The sequence below is a fragment of the Corvus kubaryi genome, unplaced genomic scaffold (assembly GCF_017639235.1).
Source record: "Corvus kubaryi isolate FWS band 111438036 unplaced genomic scaffold, C.kubaryi_AGA036_p1.0 64887, whole genome shotgun sequence".
In the NCBI taxonomy this organism is placed as follows: Eukaryota; Metazoa; Chordata; class Aves; order Passeriformes; family Corvidae; genus Corvus; species Corvus kubaryi.
The window spans coordinates 2,625-22,618 of record NW_024581585.1 but is presented as its reverse complement, the minus strand read 5'-3'; the positions used below and the strand labels follow the sequence as shown (position 1 = coordinate 22,618).

General features: G+C 69.4%; 2 protein-coding genes across 4 annotated transcripts; one reads left to right on the top strand and one right to left on the bottom strand.

Annotated features, from left to right (window-relative positions):
• Window positions 1-6: 6 nt before the first annotated feature.
• Window positions 7-7,636, top strand: LOC121672730 (autophagy-related protein 9A-like). Of its 3 annotated transcripts, XM_042045517.1 has the most exons (16): window positions 7-368; window positions 607-718; window positions 1,971-2,103; window positions 2,255-2,298; window positions 2,421-2,485; window positions 2,565-2,723; window positions 3,282-3,423; window positions 3,576-4,324; window positions 4,427-4,580; window positions 5,104-5,283; window positions 5,364-5,609; window positions 5,677-5,861; window positions 6,148-6,250; window positions 6,755-6,830; window positions 6,963-7,069; window positions 7,387-7,636. In XM_042045517.1, the coding sequence occupies exons 3-15, from the start codon at window positions 1,974-1,976 to the stop codon at window positions 7,052-7,054; spliced, it is 2,325 nt and encodes a 774-aa protein (XP_041901451.1). In that variant the 5' UTR covers window positions 7-368; window positions 607-718; window positions 1,971-1,973; the 3' UTR covers window positions 7,055-7,069; window positions 7,387-7,636. The 3 variants fall into 3 exon arrangements, with proteins under 3 accessions (XP_041901451.1, XP_041901450.1, XP_041901449.1); XM_042045516.1 differs by lacking the exon at window positions 607-718 and having other exon boundaries at window positions 284-368; XM_042045515.1 differs by lacking the exon at window positions 7-368 and having other exon boundaries at window positions 375-1,205.
• Window positions 7,637-7,989: 353 nt separating this feature from the next.
• LOC121672729 (nitric oxide synthase, endothelial-like) lies at window positions 7,990-19,465 on the bottom strand. Its single transcript, XM_042045514.1, is given in 27 exon segments — window positions 7,990-8,198; window positions 8,288-8,482; window positions 8,772-8,920; window positions 9,348-9,469; window positions 9,644-9,731; window positions 9,955-10,165; window positions 10,431-10,609; window positions 10,898-11,085; window positions 11,432-11,510; window positions 12,044-12,173; window positions 12,301-12,475; window positions 12,938-13,054; window positions 13,140-13,207; window positions 13,476-13,580; window positions 13,734-13,878; window positions 13,974-14,047; window positions 14,579-14,773; window positions 14,899-15,000; window positions 15,356-15,530; window positions 15,959-16,074; window positions 16,076-16,099; window positions 16,332-16,473; window positions 16,555-16,646; window positions 17,113-17,275; window positions 17,791-17,939; window positions 18,246-18,348; window positions 19,291-19,465. Coding segments are annotated over 27 exon segments (3,546 nt in total). The 5' UTR covers window positions 19,428-19,465; the 3' UTR covers window positions 7,990-8,075.
• Window positions 19,466-19,994: the final 529 nt, after the last annotated feature.

Sequence of the window (19,994 nt, the reverse complement as noted above, 5' to 3'; positions counted from 1 at the left end):
CCGGGGAGGGCCGGGGGCGGGGAGGGGCGGGGAGGGGCGGTCCCGGGCGGGCGGAGCCCCAACACCGCGGCCCGGGCCCTGCGCCGGCCCCGACCCGCACCGGCCCCTCTCCGGCGCCTCGGGCCCTTCCCCGGGTTCCGAGCCCTGACTCCTGCAACCCCCGGTCCCGGCATCCCCGCTCCTCCCCGGGACCACCTCGGGACCCCCGGACCTGTGCCGGAGCTCAGACCGCACACCGGCACCCCCCGAGCCCCGGGGCTGCTGTCGGTGCGGCCATGGCCGGCGGCGGGACCCGGGGCGAGCGCGGGGCTCCTTGAGCGTCCCGCACCGGCGGGGACGGGGGCACCGAGCCAGCACCGAGCGGCCAGGTGAGCACGGACGGGGAAGCGGGTATCGGGGGTGGCGGAGCCTCGCTGTCCCCGGTGCGGGGTCACCCCTCTCCTTCCCGGGGTCCTTCAGCTGCCCCGGGACCCCCCAAGCGGGCAGCACGGGGGCATCGGGGCAGGTGTGTCCCCTGCAGCCCCGGGGGTGCCCCTGTCCGCATGGGTGATCCCGGGTCACTCCCGGGGGTCACTGACGAGCCCCGTCCGTGTTCTTACGGCGCAGCCATGTGTCACCACTGGGGTTCGTGTCACCACGGGGATGTCACCCTGCCGTGGCCCCACCGGCAGGTCTCCGCCTCCCCGTGCGGAGTCGCGGGGGTCCCCGTTTGACACAGGTGACTCTGCGGAAGCACACGTGTGTCCTGGGAGGGTCACCGGGGCCGTTGCCGGGGGCCACTGTGTGCCCTGGCTGGCACATGCCCTGAGCTCTGCCCCTGGCCCTCGGGGCTGTCCCGGCTGCCCGGCCCCCGCCCGGGGATCCCCCCGGCCCCCCCGCTGTTTACACTCTCGGGCTATTTTCGGGCCCCGAGGATATTTTTGGCTGCCGGGTGCGGAGCTGGTTGGGGACGGGACGGGCCGTGCTGGTGTCACCCACCGGGACACCCGATCCCGGGGGAAGCCGCCGCTGTCCCCGAGGGGGTGTTGCACAAGTGGGGGTCGGATCCCTCTTGCCGCATCAGCCCCGCGCCCGCGGCCCGCGCCGTGAGTCAGCCCCGGACAGGTGGGGCCGGACGGGTCACCTGCGGCCACTGGCCTGGCCGGACACCGGCTGTGGCCACCGCGGGGGACGCAGGTGACGCGCGGCGCTGCCGCGGGGCTGCGGTAAGGGAGCCGTGGGGAGGTGGACAGGGGGGTCCCATCCTGCTCCAGGGGTGGGGGTCCCATCCTTCCCCAGGGGGTGATGGTTCCATACAAGGGTTTGGGGTCCTTTCCAAGAGTTTTGGGTCCCGTCCTCCCCTGTGGGGGGTTGTCCCCCTGCCCCGAGGTCCGGGGTCCTGCCCTAGCGCAGGGGGTGGGGGGTCCGGCCCTTCTCGGGCCGGGGGTCCGCAAGGCACCGAGCGGCCGCCGAGGCTCAGGACTGTTCCCGAGCTGGTCCCACTCTGGGTTGCTGCTCCCGGCTCCGGGGTGCTGTGTCCGTTGTGAGTGGGGTCTGTGGGGTGTCTGTGGGTACAGGAGTCCGTGGGGAGGGGGGCTCTACGGGAAGGAAGGGTGTGGGGGGGCTGTGGACACAGGGGTCTCTGGGGAGGGGTGTTCCCCCACTCGGACTGGGGGGGGGCCAGCACAGCATGGAGAGGGGGACAGCTGGGGGAAGTATTGGGGTCACTCGGGCCATGCAGGGGGTCCTTCCCGGGAAGCCCCGCAGGGTCACGGCAAGCTCTGGCGCTGGCCTGGCCGGTGGGACAGGACGGGCCGGTGGCACCTGTGGTGTCACCTGCCCGCGGCCGGGGCCAGCTCAGGCCACCCGAATTCGGGGCACGCGGGCGGCGCTGCGGCACCCCCGTGGCATTTCCGGTGCCCCATACCTGCCCCCCGAGCCCTCCGCCCCACACCTGCCCCGCGGCGGCAGGTGCTCACGTTTCCCGGCAGGTGATGGCGGAGCAGGGAGAGGAGGACCGGGAGTACCCGGAATACCGGCGGCTGGAGGACTGCGAGGAGGACTCGCCCCCCGGCGAGGAGGAGGAGGAGCAGCTGCTGCTGCACGTCACTGAAGGGCCGACAGGTACTGGGGTCCCATCTGGTGGGGGATCCAGGGTTCCCATGGGCTGTTTGGGGGTCCCAGTGGGTGTTTCTGGGTCCTTGGAGGGGCGCGGGGGTCCAGGGTGATGGGGCGGCACCACATTCCCACCTGACCCCCCTGCGTTTTCCCCCAGACTCGTGGCACCACATCAAGGACCTGGACAGTTTCTTCACCAAGATATCCTGGCACAGCCCCTGGCGGCACTGTGGGGGACATGGGGGAACATGGGGTGACTCTGGGGATGGAGGTGGACATGGGGGGTCCATCACCCCCTCAAAGTCTCCTTAACCCCCCCACACATCTACCACTTCCACCAGAGGAATGGCTTTGCCTGCGTTGTGCTCTCGGACGTCCTTGAGCTGGTGTAAGTGATGCCACGTTGTCACCATGCAGTGCCACACAGCTGTGCCACAGGGGTCCCACTGACCCCCCTGTGCCCCCAGGCAGTTCCTGTTTGTCGTCACCTTCAGCACATTCCTGCTGTGCTGTGTCGACTACGATGTCCTGTTCGCCACCCGCCCCCTCAACCACAGCCACGTCCCCGAGCACACCAAGGTGACCCTGCCGGACGCTGTGCTGCCCGCCCCGCAGTGCGCCCGCAGGTGGGCAGGGGGACACTGGGGCACACTGGGGGACATTGGGGGACATTGGGTGAGCTGTGCAGGGGTGCTGGTGCTGTGGGTGACACGCGGGGTCCCAGTGGTGTGGATGTCCCCAAAGGGTCAGTGGCGGTGCGTGGCTACTGCTCCTGCTGGTGCCTGCATGGCCGTGCAGAGGTCCCAGTGCCACTAGCATGGCTTTGTGGGGGTCAGGGTGCCACTGGTGTGGCTGCCTGGGGTCCTGGTGCTGTGGGTGATGTGTGTCCCCAGCAGACTCTGAGACAGCAGATGCACACGAGGGGACTGGTGGCACTGGTGACACCTGTTTCTGCAGGCTCCAGGGCAGTGGGTGGCTGCTGTCTGTGAAGGGTTTGTTGGCACTGCTGACACTTGTGTCTCCACAGCCTTCATGTCAGCAGGTGGCTTCTGGTTCTGCTGGCACTGGTGTGGCCGGGGGGGTCCCAGTGGCGCTGGTGACACCTGTGTCTTCTTGGCAGGCTCTGTGGTTGGAAGGAGGCCACAGGGTGGTTGGTGGCACTGGTGACACCCATGTCCCCACAGGCTCCGTGGCAGCGGGTGGCTGCTGTTCCTGCTGGTGCTGGCGGGCGCAGTCTGGCTGTGCCGCCTGGTCACAGCACTCCGGCGCCTCGTGGGCTACTGGGAGATCCGGAGCTTCTACATCCGGGCACTCGGCATCCCCGCGGTGAGGGGCTGGGGAGGGCCGATGGGGGCTGGGGTCCGGGCTGTGCCGTACGGGGCCGTGCGGTGCTGAGCCATGCCGAGTCACACCAGCGCCGTGCGGTGCTGAGCTGTGCCACGGGGTGCCCAGTGCCAATCGCCGTGCCGCCGTCACAGGAGGAGCTGTGTAACCACAGCTGGCAGTCGGTGCAGGCGCGGCTGCTGGCGTTGCAGCGGCGCCAGCCCCTGTGCGTACCACGCCGGGAGCTGACGGAGCTCGACATCCACCACCGCATCCTGCGCTTCCGCAACTACACCGTGGCCATGGTCAACAAGTCCCTGCTGCCCGTGCGCTTCCGCCTCCCGCTGCTCGGCCCCGTGGTCTTCCTCACGCGCGGCCTGCAGTTCAACCTGGAGCTGCTGCTGTTCCGCGGCCCAGCCGCGCTCTTCCAGAACACCTGGAGCCTGCGGCCGCAGGTGAAGCGGGCGGGCTCGCGGCGGGCGCTGGCGCGGGGCCTGGCGCGGGCAGCGGTGCTGCTGGGGGTGGCCAACCTGGCGCTGTGCCCCTGCGTGCTGGGCTGGCGCCTGCTGCTCGCCTTCTTCAGCTATGCCGAGGGGCTGAAGCGGGCGCCGGGCAGCCTGGGTGCGCGCCGCTGGTCGCTCTACGCCCGCCACTACCTGCGCCACTTCAACGAGCTGGGCCACGAGCTGCAGGCGCGGCTCGGCCGCGGCCATGCGCCGGCCACCAAGTACATGGACTCGTTCAGCAGCCCGCTGCTGGCCGTGCTGGCTCGCCACGTGGGCTTCTTCGCCGGCTCCGTGCTGGCCGTGCTCATCGTGCTCACCGTGTACGACGAGGACGTGCTGACGGTGCAGCACATCCTGACGGCCATCACGCTGCTGGGGCTCGTGGTCACGGTGGCCAGGTGGGTGCTGGATTGGTGGTCACGGATGGGCCAGACTCTGTACCGTGCTGGGCTGGGTGGGCAGCGGGGGGCTAAGGTGGGACCCTGCCTGTGCCCCTGCAGGTCCTTCATCCCAGACGAGCACTCGGTGTGGTGCCCCGAGCAGCTGCTGCAGCGGGTCCTCGCACACGTCCATTACCTGCCCGAGCACTGGCAGGGCCGTGCCGGCCGCGCCGAGACTCGAGCGGAGATGGCGCAGCTCTTCCAGTACAAGGCGGTGGGTGCAGCCCCTCCACTCCCAGAGACCCTCCTCACCAGGACCTCCCTGCCCTGGGACCATCCTCCCCACCCCCAGGACCCCACAGACTGGGAGCTCCCCATCCTGGGACTTCCCAACCCTGGAGCCCCCCTCCTCAGGATCCCCAGCCTGGACCCCTCAACCCTTGGATCCCCTGCTCCTAGAACCCCTTGCCCTGGGACTGCCTGCCCCAATCCCCTGCCCTGGGACCCCCCCACCCCCAGGACCCCACAAACTGGGAGCTTCCTGTCCCAGGATCGCCTACTCTGGGCTCCTCCACACTGGGACCCTCCTGCCCCAAGACTCCCCACTCTTGGGACACCCCCATTCCAGGAGCCTCCTGCTTTGGAGTCCCCCACCCTGGGACCCCTTCACCCCAGGGCAGCCCTGCCCAAGGACTCCGCTGCCCTGGCACCCCCACCTTGGACATCCCACCCCAGGACTTCCCAATTTGGGACCTTTGCCCCGGGACACCCCCAGATCCCACTGCCCGCCTCTGCAGGTTTTCATCCTGGAGGAGCTGCTGAGCCCCCTCGTGACACCCTTGATCCTCATCTTCGCGTTTCCCCCCCGCGCCCTCGAGATCGTGGACTTCTTCCGCAACTTCACGGTGGAGGTGGCGGGGGTGGGCGACATCTGCTCCTTCGCACAGCTGGACGTGCGGCACCACGGCAACCCCCAGGTGGGGACTGGGGGGCCCGGGGGTGGCGGGCTGGGGCTGCGTGTCCCCTGTTGGGGTGTCCCATGTCCCTGTCCCCTCAGTGGCTGTCGGAGGGACACACGGAGGCCCCCCCGGAGCGCCAAGCGGAGCACGGGAAGACGGAGCTGTCGCTGATGCGCTTCGCCCTGAGCAATCCCCGCTGGCGGCCGCCGCCGCCCGCTCGCCGCTTCCTCGGCCACCTGCAGGCGCAGGTGACCCGCGACGCGGCCACCGCGCCCCCCCCGCGGCACCTGCTGGCCGAGGGGCCGCTGGCCGCGTCCCTCCTGTCTGAGGACTCGGCCCTGGCGGTGAGTGGGGGCGGTTCGGGGGGGCTACGGTGTACATTGGGTGTCCCCCTGACGAATGTCCCCACAGCCCGAGGGGCTGGTAGCCAGCGTCTTGGCGGCCAGCGGGCTGGTGGCCCGGGACCCGCGCTTTGGGCAGCCCTGCAGCACGGCCAGCGCCACCGCCAGCCTGCTGGCGTCCCTGCGGAACCCCCTGGGGACCCCGCCCTGCGGAGCCCCTGAGAGCCCTGGAGAGCACCAGTGCCCCGAGGACAGGTGGGGACCAGGGACAGGGGTCGTGAGGAGGAGAGACGTGGTGGGGACATGGGCACCGGGGGATGGGGGGCGTGGGAGGGGGGATGGCTGGGAGGGGTGTCAGGGCAGTGAGGGGTGTCACTGATGGGGGGCTGTCAGGGTGGCGAGGGGGTGTCACAGAGGAAAGGGGTGGCGGGGAGGGATGTGGTGGCAGGCAAGGGGTGTCACGACGGCTCAGGGCTGTCACAGCGAGGAGGGGTTGTTGTGGTGGGGGTGTAACCTCGTGCCACCCCTCCCGTGCCCCAAGGCCGGCGCTGAGTGAGTCGCGGCTGCGCAGCCTGAGCCGCTCGGCGCTGCTGGCCGAGGTGGCCTCGGCCGAGATGAGCCTTCACGCCATCTACCTGCACCAGGTGTGTCACCTGCGGTTCCCGTGCTCCCCCTGCCCACAGCACCCCCAGGACACAGGTCCCTTGGGGTCCCCTGGTGTCCCCATGTCCACCAGAGTGTCACTGTCTGGGTGCTCTGCCTCGCCCCCTGGAAGTCCTGCCTGGCCCTGGTCCCTTGTCCCCCGTCCCTTGTCCCCAGCCCCATTCCAGGCTGCCCTACGCTCCCTGCCCCCCTGGGTGACACCCACCCACCGTTCTCGGCCACGGCCAGATGGCGACTTGGGGATGAGGCACCGCAGCTGGTGTCACCCATGTTCGCCCTTCTGCCACCCCTTTGGGAGCTGGGGAGTGTCCTGGGCTGAGGGACCCCTGCCCCGCTGCCCCATGGGGGGCTCCGAGTGCCAGTATGGGGGAGCTCTGCTGTGCTGGGGGGCTCTAGCAGCAATAGGGGGGCTCTGACTGCCTCTGGGGGGTGTTCTGAGCACTAATGCGGGGTCTCTGCTATTCCTTGACCCCTCTCCCCCACAGCTCCACCAGCAGCAGCAGCTGCAGGGCCCCGGCCCCCAGCCCGCGGGGGCACCCAAACACCCTTTCGTGACCACAGGTGAGCACCGGCCGCGTGGTGTGTCCCGGGGGCTGGGGGGACACTGCTGACACCCCCCCACCACCGCGGGGCCGAGCCTGGAGCCAGGGCAGGGCGGGTTCTGGAGGTCCTGACCCCCCCCGTGCCCCCCAGGCTCGGCTGCCCGGGCCTCGCAGCTGCGGGAGATGCCGCTGGGCGGGTGGGCCGAGGAGGAAGAGGAGGAGGAAGAGGAGACAATGACGTAGCCGGACCCGGCTCCGGTGAGTGGGGACACGGGGGAGCGGGGACCCCCGGGATTGGGCCATGGAAACCCCCGGGGGTGGGAGACGGGACGCCCCGGGGCTGGGGGACATGGTGACCCCCAGGGCTGAGGATACAGGGACTTGGGACACGGAGACCCCCGGGGCTGGGGTTCAGTGGGGTCTGGCTGCCATGTGTGCCGGGGTCCCCAGTTTCTGGGGTGCCCAGTTTTGGGGTCCCCAAGTGCCAGGGTCCCCACTCTGGGGCCCCCACTCCAGGATCTCCACGCTGAAGTCCCTGCTCTGGGGTCCCTGCTGACACCCCGTTCTCTCCGCAGGGTCCTGGTTGTGCCGAGACCCCCCCGGAGGTGCCGGGGGAGCCTCCAGGGGCACAGTGGGGGGCTCGCCGTGCCCACTATGCTGCCAGGGGGGCCCTGTCCGTGGGAGCCCCCTGCTCGGGGTGTCCCTGGTGCCCCCACTGCAGTGCGGGGTCAGGGGTGCTGCCAGGGGCCCCCCCCAGGTGCTGTGTTTGGGGGGGGCAAAGGGCTGGTGCCCCGAGCACCAGCCGAAATAAAGGTTTACAGAGGGGCTGTGCCCGCTGGCTGTGCCCGGGGGTGGGCTGGGGGTCCCGGGGGGGCGATGCCGTGGATGGGGGCAGGGCAGCGTGGGGTGACGCTGGGGGCTGTGGGCAGGTGGCAACGGTGGTGCCGGCGTGGTGCCACTCAACTGCAGCCACACAAGTGGGAGCCACAGGACCGTGGCTGTGGCCCCCTCCCACCGTTTCCCACCCCTCAGAGCCACAGGACCGTGGCTGTGTCCTTTTGCCCCCCATTTCCCACCCCTCATGTCTGGAGGGTGGCCAGGTGCCCCCAGCAGTGTCACAAAGCCCATCCTGCCCTGTGCCAGCTCCCAAGCCTCCAGTGCCACTGCGGGAGCCGAAGTGTGGGGCCGGGGGTATCAAAACTAAACCTTTACTGGGGGGTGGCGGGACGAGGGCGCAGCCACAGGGACCCCCGTGTCCCCGCACTCAGGGCGCCGGGCCCGGCGGGCGCCGCTCCTGCAGGGAGAAGGACTGGCTGCGGATGCGCAGGGCCACCTCCTGCGTGCGGAACGTCAGCCCGAAGATGTCCTCGTGGTAGCGGTTCTTGTCCTGCGGGACAGGTGTCAGGGCCGGGGCCGGTGTCCCCCGTGGTGTCCACAGGTGTGTCCCCTGTGGTGTCCCCGTGTCCGAGCCCTTACCCTCAGCTCGCTGATGACGTCCCCCGCCTGCCCCAGTGTCATGTTGCCTTCCTGGGCCAGGATGTGCTGCACGGTCTGCAGCACCTCGGTGGCCATGGTGACATCCCCGCACACGTACATGTGGCCCCCGTGCTGGCAGAGCACCTGGTGCACCTCGGCCGCCAGCTGCGCCCGCAGCACGTCCTGCACATACGTCTGGGGACACACAGGGACGATGGCATCCTGCACCCACCCAACCTGTCCCCAGGTTCCCATCCTTGCCCTGATCCTTTGTGTGCTGTCCCTGTCCCTGTCCGTGTCCCCAGCCCCTCACCTCCATCGCTGGCTTAGTGTCCCCCACTAATCCCTGTCCCCTTCATTTCCATCCTCGCCTTGTCCTTGTCCCCATCATACCTCCCTCCCCAGTTCCAAGCCCATCCCAGTCTGTCTCCATCCCATCCCGGTCTCAGTCCCCATCCCCATCCCACCCCTGTCCCCGTCACACCTTGGGGGTCCCGGGCTCACGGGAGAAGGCCGTGAGCACCTGGCTGAGGGCCCCCTGCTCCTGTGCCTCCTCCATCTCCTCTCGGTAAATGTGGTCCAGGGCAGATGAGCGGCATCCGAACACCAGCACCATGGGGCCCAGGGGGCCACCTGCAGGGGGACAATGTCCTCGTGTCCCCACACTCCACGTCCCTACAGCCCCGCTCACCCCTGTCCTGCAGCCCCCCCTGTCCCCACATCTCCCCATCCCCATGTCCCTACGTCTCCAGTCTCCATCCCTTCCCCATGTCCCCACGTCCCCAACCCCTTGCTCACTGTCCCCATCTCTTGTCCTGCCTCCCAGTGCCACCATGTTCTTGTGTCCCTGTGCCCATGTCCCCATATACCCCACACCCCCGCATCCCTCCCATCCCCAGCTCCCAGTCCCCGTCCCCAGATCCTCCCAACCACCTGTCCCCATGCCCCCTTCCCCATGTCACTGTTTCCCCATCCCCCTGTCCCTGGCCCCCCATCGCCCCTGCCCCCCATCCCCAGCCCCCCGTGTCCCCATGTCCCCAGCCCCGTCCCCTGTCCCCACCTCCGGCGCGCAGCAGGTGCAGCCGGTGCTGCCAGAAGCTGCGGAAGGGCGCGACGCCGGTGCCGGGGCCCACGAGGATGCAGGGGGTGTCAGGGGCGGGCGGCAGCCGGAACGAGGGGGCCCTGCAGCAGTCGGGGGTCACTGGGGGCCCTTGAGCTGTCGGGAAATGGGGGGAGGGCAGGCGGGGGGTAGGTTGGGGGGAATAGGGGTAGGCAGGGGACGTGTAGGGGAGCATCTGAGGAGGACAGAGAGGGATGGCGGGGGGGACACATGCGGGAGGACAGGTGATCCCTTACCCCCGGATGAAGGCTGGCACTGTGTCCCCGGGCTGCAGCCGCGCCAGCCACGTGGAGCAGACGCCGTAGTGGAGGGGACCCTGCCCGTCTGTGGGGACCAGAGGGGGCTGGTGGGGGTGCGGCAGGTGGCACCCCCAAAGGCAGCCCCTCACAGAGCCTCCCGCAGGGACTGGCGACTCCTCTGTGCCCGGGCAGGGCTGGAGAATGGGGGGACCTGAAGATGCTCTGGGGACACTGGAGAAATGCTGGAAACCCTGAAGGTGCCCTGGAGGTGCCCGACCGCGCCCGGCCCCGCCCCTGCCCCCGCTCACTCTCGCTGTGGTAGGTGACGACGGCCACGGTGAGGTGGATCTCGTCCGGGTGGGCGCCGGGCGCGGAGCTGATGGAGTAGTAGCGGGGCTGGAGCAGTGGGAGCTGGGAGAGCAGCAGCGCGGCCGGCAGAGCCACGGACGGGAACTCGGCCAGAACCTCCGGCAGCGTCGGGCACCGGAACCACTTCCACTCCTCGTACAGCCGAGCGTCCTGCGGGCACAAGGCTGGGACAGCGGGGATCCCACACCCGGCCCCCGGGCCTCCCCGTGCCTGGCACCCGACCAAGGGGACCAGCACCCACCCGGGGTGGGGGAGCATCCCAGTATCCGCTGAGGGAGGGGATCAGCATCACGGTATCCAGACTGAGAGGTAACCGGCATCCCAGTACGGGGGGAGGTCAACATCCCAGCACCCCAGTACCCCAGTACCCCCCGCCCCTCTCCGGGTGGTGACCCCCCACCCCACTCCCCCTCACCTGCGCCAGGCGCTGGAGCCGCTCCCGCTCCGCGGGGTCCCGGGCCAGCGAGCCCAGGAGCTGCAGGAACTGGGGGGTCGGGGGGGCCGCCACGTCCAGGTAGAAGGTGAGAGCCTGGGCCAGGGTGCAGGGGGGCAGCCGGTCCTGCGGCACCCAGCACGGCCCGGGGGTGGACCCGCCTGGGGATGGGGGGATCGGGGCGCTCACTTCTGTCCTGTGCCCTTCCCAAGGCCCTTCCTCTTTTCCTTCTTCTTCCCACCCAGCCAAGTCCGAGCGCCTTCCCATTCCCTTCCCCAGCCCCTTCCTCTTTCTCTTCCCAAGTCTCAGCCCCTCCCCATCTTTTCCCGGTCCGTAGGGGCGGGACCCCCTCCTGTCCCCTTCCGGTACCGAAGGGTCCTCCCACAATCCCTCCCGTGCCCTCCGTACCGGCAGGTTCTCCCCCAGTCCTCCCCGTGCCCGCTCCGTACCGGCGGGGTCCCCGTCGCGGCTCTCCATCCCCAGGGGCTGCTCGGGGGGCGGCGGGTCCTCCACGCGCTCCAGGACCCCCCGCACCAGCTCCTCGCGGTTGGCGGGGAACACGCCCAGGTGGTCCCCGGGCAGGTGCCGCAGCCCCCCCTGCTCTGCGCAGCCCACCCGCACCAGCAGCGTCTGCCGGCTGGGGGGCACGGGGGGTCAGCGGGGGGGACTGGGGGAACGGGGGGTCTGGGCTTTGGGGGTGCAAGGGGGACAGCGGGGGTGGAGGGTGCCACGGTGCGGGAGGGGCAGCGGTGAGGAGGGCCTGGAATGACGGGAGGGGCGAGGGGTCAGCGGGGTGCAGGAGGGGTCAGCGCGGGACGAGGTGGGGCAGACACGGGATGGGGGGGAAAGCGGTCCCGCGGGTCCCGGCAGTGGGGGGTGTCCGCGGGATGGGGGGACCCCGGAGTCCCGGGAGTGGAGGGGAACGGGAGATCCCGGGGGTGGGTGGGGTGGGAGGTGGGGGTCCCTGCGCGGGGGAATCTCACCTGGACTCCTCACTCTGCAGGTTCTCCACAGACAGCACCGAGCAGGGGAACACCTGGCGCTTGTGCAGCTGGGACAGTCCTGGGGGGCGCGGGGGGATCATGGGGGAAGTGGGGACACGGAATGCAGGGGAGGGTACGGAGGATTAGGGGAGCACGGGAGGCTGGTGGTCACGGGTGGTTGTAGGAGGACACGGGAGGCTGGGGACACATGGGGACACAGGGATACATGTAGGGCTGGGGGACATGGGGGGCTGAGGGGTCATAGGGGGACTGGAGGGACTGGATGGTCACGAGGGGACACGGAGGGGCTGGGAAGGAGCAGGGATTTGGGGGGACACGGAGGAGCACGGGGGCTGGGGACTCATGGGGTGACAGGAGGGCTGGGGGGAACCAAAGGGTCTTGGGGAGGTCATGAGGGGGCTGGACGAGTCCCTGGGGGGGTGTCTGGGAGGTGGCCTCCCAGAGCTGTGGGGTGCGAGGGGATCCCCCAGGATGCTCGGGGGGTGCTATGGGGTGTCCCGGGGGACACGGGGCAGATGCCGGTGACAGGTGCGAGGTGACACAGGGAGGTCCCGCAGGGGTCGGGGGGAGGGGTCCCGGAGGAGTCAGTACCGGCCAGAGTCTCGGTGGCCTGGGGCTGTGGCACCAGCCGGTGCCTCTGGCGCTTCCAGCCCTGGGGCGGGGCGAACAGCTCCTCGGCGCCCCCCGCGCTGTCCCCCACGCAGAAGGTCTCGCAGGCAGCCTGGGGGTACGGGGGGGGTGCAGTGGGTGCCGAGCAGGGTGGCCTGTGGGTGCCCCCCAACCCTCGGACCTGGCAGACCAGGCGTGCCCAGGTGCAGAATGGATCCTGAGCCCCCCCAGCCCCGTACCTGGAACACCTGGCGTGCCCAGGTGCGGAACGACTCCTCCTGGGCGCACAGCTCGTCGCCCTCGCCCAGGGGCAGCACCCGCTCCCCCCCCAGCTCCTCCAGCCGCGTGTCCACGGCCCGCGCAAAGGCACAGAAGTGGGGGTACGCCCGGGACCCCAACCCGAACACCGCAAACCTGGGGGGAGAAGGGGGGGTGAGGGTCCCCAGGAATGTGGAGGTATGCCCAGGACCCCGACCTGAACACCACCAACCGGGGGGGGACGCAGTGTGGGGGGTCCCCAAAGCCAGAGGGGTCAGGCCATTACATGAGGGGGTCAGGGTTGGGGACCTCGGGGGCAGCTCCTGCCCCTCCCACATCTGCAGGGCAGCCGGGGCTGGAGCTGCCAGTGCCGGTGTGAGCCCCAAGCCCCAGCAGGGCAGCGTGCCCGGGCCAAGGACCCCACCCCATCCCTGTTCCCACGGCCATGACCATGCCCATCTGTGTGGCCTCGGTACCACAGGACTCCCAACATGCCCAGGCTGAGAACCCCATCCCAGTACCCATCCCGTGCCCATTCTATGCCCATCCCCATCCCCATGGCCATGCTCTGTCCCTGTGGCCATGCCCATCCCATGCCCATCCCCGTGGCCTCGGTACCGCAGGGCTCCCAAGGTTCCCGCACTGTCTGTGTTGCTCAGCTGCCGCCGCTTCTTCTTCCAGGAGGACACGAGCTGGTCGGACTGGGAGACGCTGTTGAACCGCAGCTTGTAGCTCCTGGGGGGTTAGGAGGGTGAGGACGGTGAGGGGGGATCCTGCCCCGGCCCCAGTGGAGACCCCCCAGGACCCCCGGGGTGCTCACATGGGCGGCTCCACCTGGGAGGTGCCAGTGTAGGGCGATGTCATCTCCATCAGTGCCTTGGAGAAGCTCTGTGGGGGGCAGAATGTCACCCCCACATCCCATCCCCACCCCATGCTCATCCCATCTCCTCCCATGTCCATCTCACCCCCATCCCATCTCCAACCCCAACTTCATCTTTATCCCCCTCCCTATCCCATCCCATCTTATCCCATCTTATCCCATCTCATCCCATCTCATCCCATCTCATCCCATCTCATCTCATCCCATCCCCATCCCCATCCCCATCCCCATCCCCATCCCCATCCCCATTGCATCCTCCTCTCATCCCATCCCTACCTCAGCACATTCTGGAGGGTCCCCATTCCCAAATGTGCTGGTGACCACCAAGACCAGGGTCTCATGCTCCAGGGCCACCACATCATACTCATCCATGCACAGCACCTTCATGGAATCCCAGGATTAGGATCCCTCCACAGAGCTGCACCCGGCGCCTCCCCTCGCCCAAACCCCTGCCACAGGGCATTTGGCCTTTGGCCCCGTGGGGGGAGGTGGGTGAGGGGAGCTGTCCCAGTTCTCCCCCTTTTTCCTCCAAACCTTGGGATCAAATGCCCGTCGGAAGAGCTGGCACAGATTCCAAGCGTAAGTCCGTGATTTCCCAGTCTCCGTGGCATAGAGGATGGTGGCCTTGACCCGTCGCGCCATCACGTGTCCCATGAGCTTGGCCGAGATCTTGACAGCGCTGTGGGATCCCCAGGGCCACCATGGGATCAGCATGGGATTCCCAGGGGATCCCAGAACTCCCAGGGGATCCCCAGGATCATGGGGTTCACCTACTTGGCCACTTCCTTGAAGGTCTTTCTCCGGGTGACAGTGGTGCCTTTGGACACGTAAACCTTCCAGGCGTCCGGCTGTGGGGCGCGAAGGGGCCGGTTGTGGGGCAGAGGGGCCGTGGGGAGGGAGTTGTGAGGCAGAGGGGTTGGGGGTCTGTGGGATTGGGGAGCAGGAGGGGGGGTGGCTGTGGGGAAGAGGTGTTGGGGGTCTGTGGGGCTGGACCCGCCTGGTACCAGAAAGTGAACTGGGGGTCATGGGGGCTCGAGGGGGGCTGGAGGACTCCCAGAGGGGCTGAGGGAGACCCTCAGCTGGGTGCTGGGGGTGTCCCAGAGGGTGCTCAGGGGGTGCTGTGGGGTGTCCCGGGGGCAGCTGTGGGGTAGATGCCGGTGGAGGGTGACGCAGAGGGTTGGGGGTTCCGTAGGGATCTGCAGTGCCTGGGGGAGTCCCAGAAAGTCCTCGGGGATCCAGGGGGATCAGTGCCAGCTGACCGAGGGTCTCAGTGACCTGGGGCTGCAGCACCAGCCGCTGCTTCTGGCACCTCCAGCCCTGGGAGGGGGGCAGAGGGGCTGGGGAGCCACGGGGTTGGATGTGTGGGGCAGGGGTCCCACCTGGTAGCGGAAGGTGGGGCTCAGGTGGTAGTTGACCATCTCCTGGTGGAAGACAGGTGTGAGACTGCCCGAGAGGGGGGGCACGATCCAGGCCCAGTCCGCAGGGCACCCGCCCCGCGCCCGCCCCTCCGCCGCCAGGTGCTTCATGAAGGACTCGGTGGCTGCGTGGTGGTCCACGATGGTCACCTGGGCCACCTGCGGGGACAGGGGGGCAATGGGTACTTGGACCATTTATGGGGATGGGGGGTGCAGGGATGTGGGGTTCCTATGGCCCAGCAGTGTGGGGCTCCCAGCACTGGGGGGCCCAGAAGGGGTCCCACCTGGAAGCTGTGCAGCACGGCCACGTTCACCTCCACGGCTGCCCGGTCCTTCCAGAGGGATGAGCTTGTCCCTGTGTCCAGCCCCATGCGCTGGGCCACCTCCTGTGGGGGGTCAGCAAGGCAGGGTTGGCCAGGGGGTCAGCCAGGCGGTCCCCGAGGGGTCCCGGATGGGGTCCTAGTGGTGTCCTGTTCGGGGTACCAGAGGGCTCCTGGGGGAGGTCGTGGGGGTGACCCAAGCATGGTCCCGGTGGGAGTCCCAGGGGGGTTCTGGTGAGGGTCCCTGGATGAGCCTGAAGGGGGTCCCAGAGTGGTCCCAGTGGGGGTCCCTGGGGGGTTCCGGGGAGGTCCAGTGTGGAAATCTTGGGGAGTAGCAGGGGGCTCCCAGGAGGGATCCTGGGGGGACTGCAGTGGGGTGCGAGGGCTGTCCCTGTGGGGTCCCGGGGGGCCGGGGGCTCACAGGCAGCACGTTGTAGCGGTGGCGGTCGCAGAGGTTCCGGGAGCCGATCTCGGTGCCCATGTACCAACCATTGAACGGCGCCGCGGGGAACTCGAGACCCCCAATCTCCAGCAGCAGGTTGGCCACGGCTGGCAGCGCATGCCAGCGCAGCCCCAGCTCCGAGAACCACTCCAGCCTGGGGGGCACGGAAGGGCTGTGGGCGCACCCTCACAGACCCACAGCGGCCCCGCGGCCCCCGGTGTGGGCACCCAACCCCAATCCCACCTGTGTCCCAGTATCCCACCCGGAGAGGGGGTCAGCACACCAATAGCTCAGTCAGGGAGAGGATCAGCATCCCAATAGTCCAGAATCCAGCCCGGGAGGGAGTCAACAACCCGGTATCCCAGCGGGGTAAGGGGACAGCATCCCAGTATCCCAGCCAGGGACGAGCCCAGCACCCCAGTATCCATCAAGGATGGGATCAGACCCATGTCTGCCCCATGTTCCCAGCGGGGTTCCCCAGCCTCCATCCCCTCCCCCGAGGTGACCCTGTGGGACTTCAGCCCAGGGCACTGGGAGAGTCCCGCAGCCAGAGGGATTCTGGGGGGTCACAGCCCCACTCACGTGGGGTGCTGCAGCGGCACCTCGAGGACCAGCTCCGGGGGGAGCGGGAAGAGCTCAGGGGACTCGTCGGGGCTCTGCAGCAGCAGCGGCAGCACATCAAAGCGGCCCCCCCCCGGGGGTCCAGCCATGTTGGATGCAGAGCTGGGAGGGGAAAGCGTCAGGGAGGGCCACCAGGAAGTGTTTGGGGGTGCAGAGATCGGGGGAATGGAGGGGAGATGGAGAGGTGGACGGAGTAGTATGAGGAGGGGGATGGAGGAGAGATAAAGTGGGGACGGAGGGCGGCATGGAGGGAAGATTGAGCAGGGGATGGAGAGGGGATAGAGGAGGGATGGGGAGGTGGTGAGGGGGCCTGGGGGCGCAGGGGCTCCCCCACCTCGGTGATGTCCACATTGGCAGGGTCGCCTCGCACGGAGCCGTCAGGCTGCCGATACCCCGCGTAGCGGATCAGCTGCGAGTTCCAGATGCGGAAATCGCCGCGTCCCGGCGCCCGCGGGGGGAAGATGGTGATGGCGGACCTGGGGGGAAGGGGGGCGCGGGGAGGGCCGTCCGGACCCCCGGCAGCCGCGGGGGTCGGGGGGGGCCGGGGGGATTCTCACCGGATGTTGCCGCGGTTGGTGGCGAACTGGATGTGGGAGCACAGGAGGCTGAACATCTCCCCCAGCCCCGCACAGTCCCGGGCATCAAAGACCTGCGGGAGGGACAGGGTGGGGTGTGGGGGACCCCTGCGGACCAGGTGGGGTGGGAGTCCCCCTGGGGAATTTGCAGGCCAGGGGGTCCCTTGGGACAGGGGTCCCATGGGGCGGCGGTGGCATGGGGTCTTTGTTGGGGTGGGAGTTCCCTGCGGAACCAGGGTCCCCGTAGGACAGGGGTTCCCGAGGGGTTCCCCTGGGCTGGGGGTCCCCATGGAACAGGTGCAAGGCAGGGTCTCTGTAGGGTGGGGGTCACCGCAGCACACAGGACATGGTGTGAGGGTCCCCGTGGCGTGGGGGTAACCGTGGGGGGGTTGGTCCTGGTGGGTGCCCGTGAGATGGGGTGGCATTCCTGTGCGGGGAGTTGGGGTCCCTGTGGTTTGGTGTCCCCAGGAGTTTGAGGTCTTCCCGTGTTGGTGTCCCCGTGGGCTGTGGTGGGTGAGGGTCCCGCGGGTGGGGCCGCACCTGGAGCTTGTTCCACTGGATGCGGCCGACGCAGCGCGCCGCGTTCCGCCAGGCCTGCTTGGCTCCGAACGCCAGCTCGGGCTCCCGGAGCCGGTACGAGCCCGAAGCCGCGATGTCGGCGGCCACCTCCCGCAGCCGCTGCGTGTGTGCCGGGGAGTTCTCCCTGCAGGGGGACCCTCAGCATCCACGGACACTGGGACCACCCCCCAGCACCCCCAGACACTGGCAGCCTCGGGGGCGGGGGCCCAGCAGGTACAGGGGTGCGGGGTGCTCTGGGGCAGGGATGGGGATATGGGTGTGCTTTGGGACAGGGGTGGGGATATGGGGCACCCTAGGACATCTCTGGAGCTATGGGGGTACCCTGGCGTGCAGATGGGGATGTGGAGTGCTCTGGGCAGGGATGGGGCTGGGGATACTTTGGGGCAGGGGTGGGTTTTTGGGGTGTCTCAGGAAAGGGATAGGGATATAAAGGTGTTTTGGGCAGGGGCGGGCCTGTGGGGTGCCCTGGGGCTGTGGGGTGCCTTGGTGCAGGGGAGGGCGAGGCAGTGGGGTGCTCTGGGGTGGAAATGGGGCCATGGACAGGGCCGGGGCTGGGCTGTGGGTGCCCCGGGGCCGCGGGGCGCCCATGCCCGCTGTGGGGGTGCCCATGTCTGTTGTGGGGGTCCCGTCCCCGCTCACCGCCGCAGGGACACGTAGTACTGGGTGATGAAGTCCCGGGCCAGCTCCAGCAGCTCCTCGGGCGGTCGCGTCCCCTCGGGGGTGGGGGCGGGCAGCGGCCGCGGCAGCACCAGGGACCCCAGGCAGCGCTGCCCCGAGCAGGGCAGCTCCTGGGGGGTGATCTGGTGAGCTGCCCAGATCGCCGGGACAGACGTCCCGGTCCCTGTATCCCCTTCCACACCGCCCCGCCCGTGCCTGTCACCCCGGCACCCCCCAAACCTGCACCCCCAGCCCCGCCCCCTGACTTTGCCCCCCCATCTGCCTCCTATCCTGCAGCCCCCCAATATGCAAGTCCAACCTGCACCCCCAGCCCTCTGCCGCTATCCCTGCGCCCTCTCTTCTCACCCCGCCAGCCCCACACCCCATTCCCGTGCCCCATCCCCGCTCCCCTCAGCCGCGCCCCGCGCCCCCCGGACCTGCCCCGCAGTCGCGCAGAGCGTGTCGTAGCTGATGCTCCCCGTCTCCCAGTTCTTCAGGCGAGCGAAGCGGGGGGGCTCCGCCGGGGAGGAGGGCGCAGGGCTGGAGGGTGACACGGGACACCCCTGAGCCCTGTCCGGGCGGGGGGGGGGGCCCAGCCGGGGGTCTCGGGGGACTTGGGGAGAAACCCATCCACCTCCCCCGCACTTGCTCCCGCGGCTCTGACACCGGGACCGCCTCGGGGTGCGGGGACCTGTCCGAGGGGACGGCGACAGGAGAGCACTGGGTGAAGGGGAGCAGTGGGTGGGCTGTGGCGGGGGCAGTGGGGGAGGTCCGGGGACTTCTGGTGCTGGAGGCGGGGGGGGGATCAGGGGATGCAGGGGAAATAGGGGATGGGGAGCTGAGCTGGGAAGTCAGGGAATGGGAGATCGAGATATGGAGGGCTGAGTTGGAGGGGTCAAAAGTTGAGGGGTCAGAGGATGGAGGGGGCGCGGGGCGTTCCTGGCCCTCGTGTGAGTGTGAACAATGGCCATGAGTCAGACCGGGCTCCGGGCCACCGAGGGGGGTGGACACACCCCCCTCCCGTCCCCGTCTCCTCCGAGCTGGGGGGTTCCTAAGCCTCCATCCCCACCGGACCCCATACGCCCCTCCCCATACGTGCCCATATGTGCCCCCAGATCCCGCTCGCCCCAGCGCACCCCCGGGGGTCCCACGGGCTGCTGGGGCCACGCCGTGGGACAGGAGACACTGTCGCGACGCCACGGGCAATGCGCACAGGGCTCTGCTGCCGGCGGGCTCCGTGTTCTGCCCCAGTGACCCATGCGAGCCACCCCGGCAGGGACGCCTCCACGCCGGGGACACCTCCACGCCGGGGACACTTCTCCGGTGGGCTCCAGGCATGTGCGAACGTCCCCGTGAGGGAGGAGGGGGTCCCCGTCGAGGCTCGGAGCTGCGGCAGGTGAGCGCCGGTGCCCCGGTGCCCTGTCCGTCCTTTCCACCCCATTCCTCCGTATCCCACCCCGTCCATCCCACCTGGGCACCTACTTGGGGGGCTCGGTGACAGCGGCGGAGGCAGCGGTGACAGGGGGGCCCTCGGGCGCGGGGCCGCGCGGGCGCGAGCAGAGGCCGAGGCCGGGGCAGGCGCGGGGGGCTCCGGACAGGACCCCCGGCAGGTTCCCCATCGCGGCCCCACTGAGCCGGGAGCGGCCGCTTCCCGCTTCCTACAGCCCGGGGAAGTGGTGACGAGGCCGCGACGCCCCCGCCCCGTGCACAATGGGCACCGCCACCTCCACCGTCACTGCCACCGCCACGCGGCGTGGGACACACCGGGGACCCCACCGGGGGGCGTCGAACCCAGTGTGACCCCCGGCCCCCCTGGCACGTGGCCATGGGGAGGGAGCGATGGCACCCAGAGAGGGGGACACGACGCTCATGGCGAGGACATGGCCCTTGGGGGACTTGGGAACACACATGACACACGGGTGGGGCACAGCACGGGGGGAAACATGGCACTGGGGGGGATATATGGCACTGGAGGGCATGCATGGCACCCCGAGGGAGGACAGCTGGCACCCGGGGGGGACACAGCACTGAAGGGGACATGGCACCCACGGGGGACATGAAACTGGGGGGACGCACATGGCGCCGGGGGAACAAACACATGGCACTGGGGTGGACATGGCACCCTGGGGACGCAGCGATGGCACCCAGAGGGAGGACACAGCACCCATGGGGGACACACAGCACTC